Source organism: Echinops telfairi, unplaced genomic scaffold, assembly GCF_000313985.2.
Source record: "Echinops telfairi isolate 266 unplaced genomic scaffold, ASM31398v2 ScPeMD7_7439;HRSCAF=8477, whole genome shotgun sequence".
NCBI lineage: Eukaryota > Metazoa > Chordata > Mammalia > Afrosoricida > Tenrecidae > Echinops > Echinops telfairi.
The window spans coordinates 662240-664065 of record NW_022111339.1 but is presented as its reverse complement, the minus strand read 5'-3'; the positions used below and the strand labels follow the sequence as shown (position 1 = coordinate 664065).

Below are 1826 nucleotides of genomic sequence, written 5' to 3'. Positions count from 1 at the left end.
TCTGCCACTCCGACAGCAGAGCTGCCTCTTGAATCAAGGAGGTTTGTTGGCTCTCAGGGTCCTAAGGACGTGCTCCACTCCTGGCTCTTCTTTCTTGCTGTTAGTGAAAAGGCTGATTTTTATACCCAGCAGAATGGCAATAACAATCAGCCCTGTGAACAATCACACACAGCTGAATCATTGTAATCCAATCAGCATCTTCCCCCACCTTCTTACCCAGTTCTAGCACGAAAGCAAAGGTAACAATTTGGTGGGCATGATGAAGACTTTGGCTAGAAGAGCCATGCTAAAATTCATTGCTCTGCAAGGTCAGTAGGAGTTTCTGAGTGGTCTAAATAGTTAATGCGCTCAGTTCCCAACGGAGAGGCTGGAGGTTCAAGTAGTCAGGCAACAACTGTCTTGACTGATCAACTCTTGGGAGCATTCTCACCTGTTAACTTCCCTAATAAACTGTGTCACCGTGGGTGCTGTCTGAGTTCTCTGGGGCCACTGCAGTGAATTACTGAATCCAGTCTCTGAGGCGGAGGGCTACGGGAGAGATGGAGACGGTTGGTGTTGAAATAGGGTCAAAAGGCATCGTGGTGGAGGCCTGTCTGACCCGAGCCTCACAGAAACCAGCCTCAGGTGAAGCTGATAATCAGAAGAAAGGCATAGCAATGAATCTCCACCACTGGAACGCCACTGTACGGAAACCGATCTAGTGAGAATTAGTTTTACAGGCCAATTACTGCACAGGCCATGGGGGAGTTTAAGAAATCTGTCAGGACAACTGGAAATGAAATGAGACTTCTATGCTTTTATTGTTCCTTCGTAGATAGTGCCTATTATAAGGTATATTGTAAAATAGAGACTTTTATCCCCCCCCCCCATCCCCCCAAAGTCAGCTTTGGAAACAGTGGGCTGTAGATTTTTGGTTCACAGCAGACGGCTACTTTACAGTGATCTGCTGACCCCCAGCCCTCACCCCAATCTTCCAACTGCTGATTGTACCTGGGATCCTTGCTAGACGACAGGTCATTGATTTTGTTGTTTTCATGATGATTTCGCAGTTGGTCCTGAAGCCGAGACTTCAGTAGGAGAAATGTGATGACAGCCTGTCATCGGGACTGTCAGGGCCGCCATACATCTCAGACTCGTGTAATTTGACTGCATCTCTTCATTTCTGTAGAGTCTGGGACAAAGTCGTAAGTGGATCCTGTAAGATCCTCGTGTTTGTAGCAGTGGAGATTTTGTTGACCTTCAAGATAAAAGTAATGGCCCTGCACAGTGCTGAAAAGATCACTGAGTTCCTGAAAAACGTAAGTGTCAGGAATGGTTGGTTTGATTTGATTTGTTGTACAATCTAGACGTGAAGCCAGGTGGACAGCCACATTTCCCTCTGGTATTGATTCTTTCCAGCAAGTGATGCGTCTATTTTTAGATGAAAGAAACATTCCACCCCCTCCCCCGAAACTGGATCTAAAGTTAGTCTGGGGAGCTGGGCTAAGCCTCGGCTGCTAACTGCGTGGTCAGTGGTTCAGACCCACCAACCTCGAGAAAGGTGGCTTTCTGCTCTGCAGATCCGACCGCGCAGCTCGCTGCCCCACAGGTTGCTGGGTCAAACTCAGCAACCCAGCCCCGGAAGTGGGTTGGGGTTGTGGAGTGGTGGTGGTCGTCTGTGCTTTTTGCCTGGGGGGTGGTCTTGGCAGTGAGACCAATGGACTGCCCGGGAACCTGCTGAGACAAGGGGGACGGGGGACCTCTCACCTTAGGAGTCAAGATTTTTGTTCATGAAAAGGAGTCCCGAGGCCTACAGAGACTTTGTAAAGCCCGCTCGTTCCTGCTTC

The 1826-nt window shown here is 48.9% G+C and overlaps 1 protein-coding gene across 1 annotated transcript in view; it reads left to right on the top strand.

The window, feature by feature from the left end:
* Positions 1-1826, top strand: part of LOC101659385 (TBC1 domain family member 7) — a 46762-nt gene that overhangs the window by 43601 nt on the left and 1335 nt on the right. Inside the window, exon 7 of the mRNA XM_045298680.1 lies at positions 1169-1298. Within this exon, the coding sequence (XP_045154615.1) occupies positions 1169-1298 (130 nt within the window). The remainder of the gene's footprint in view (positions 1-1168; positions 1299-1826) is intronic.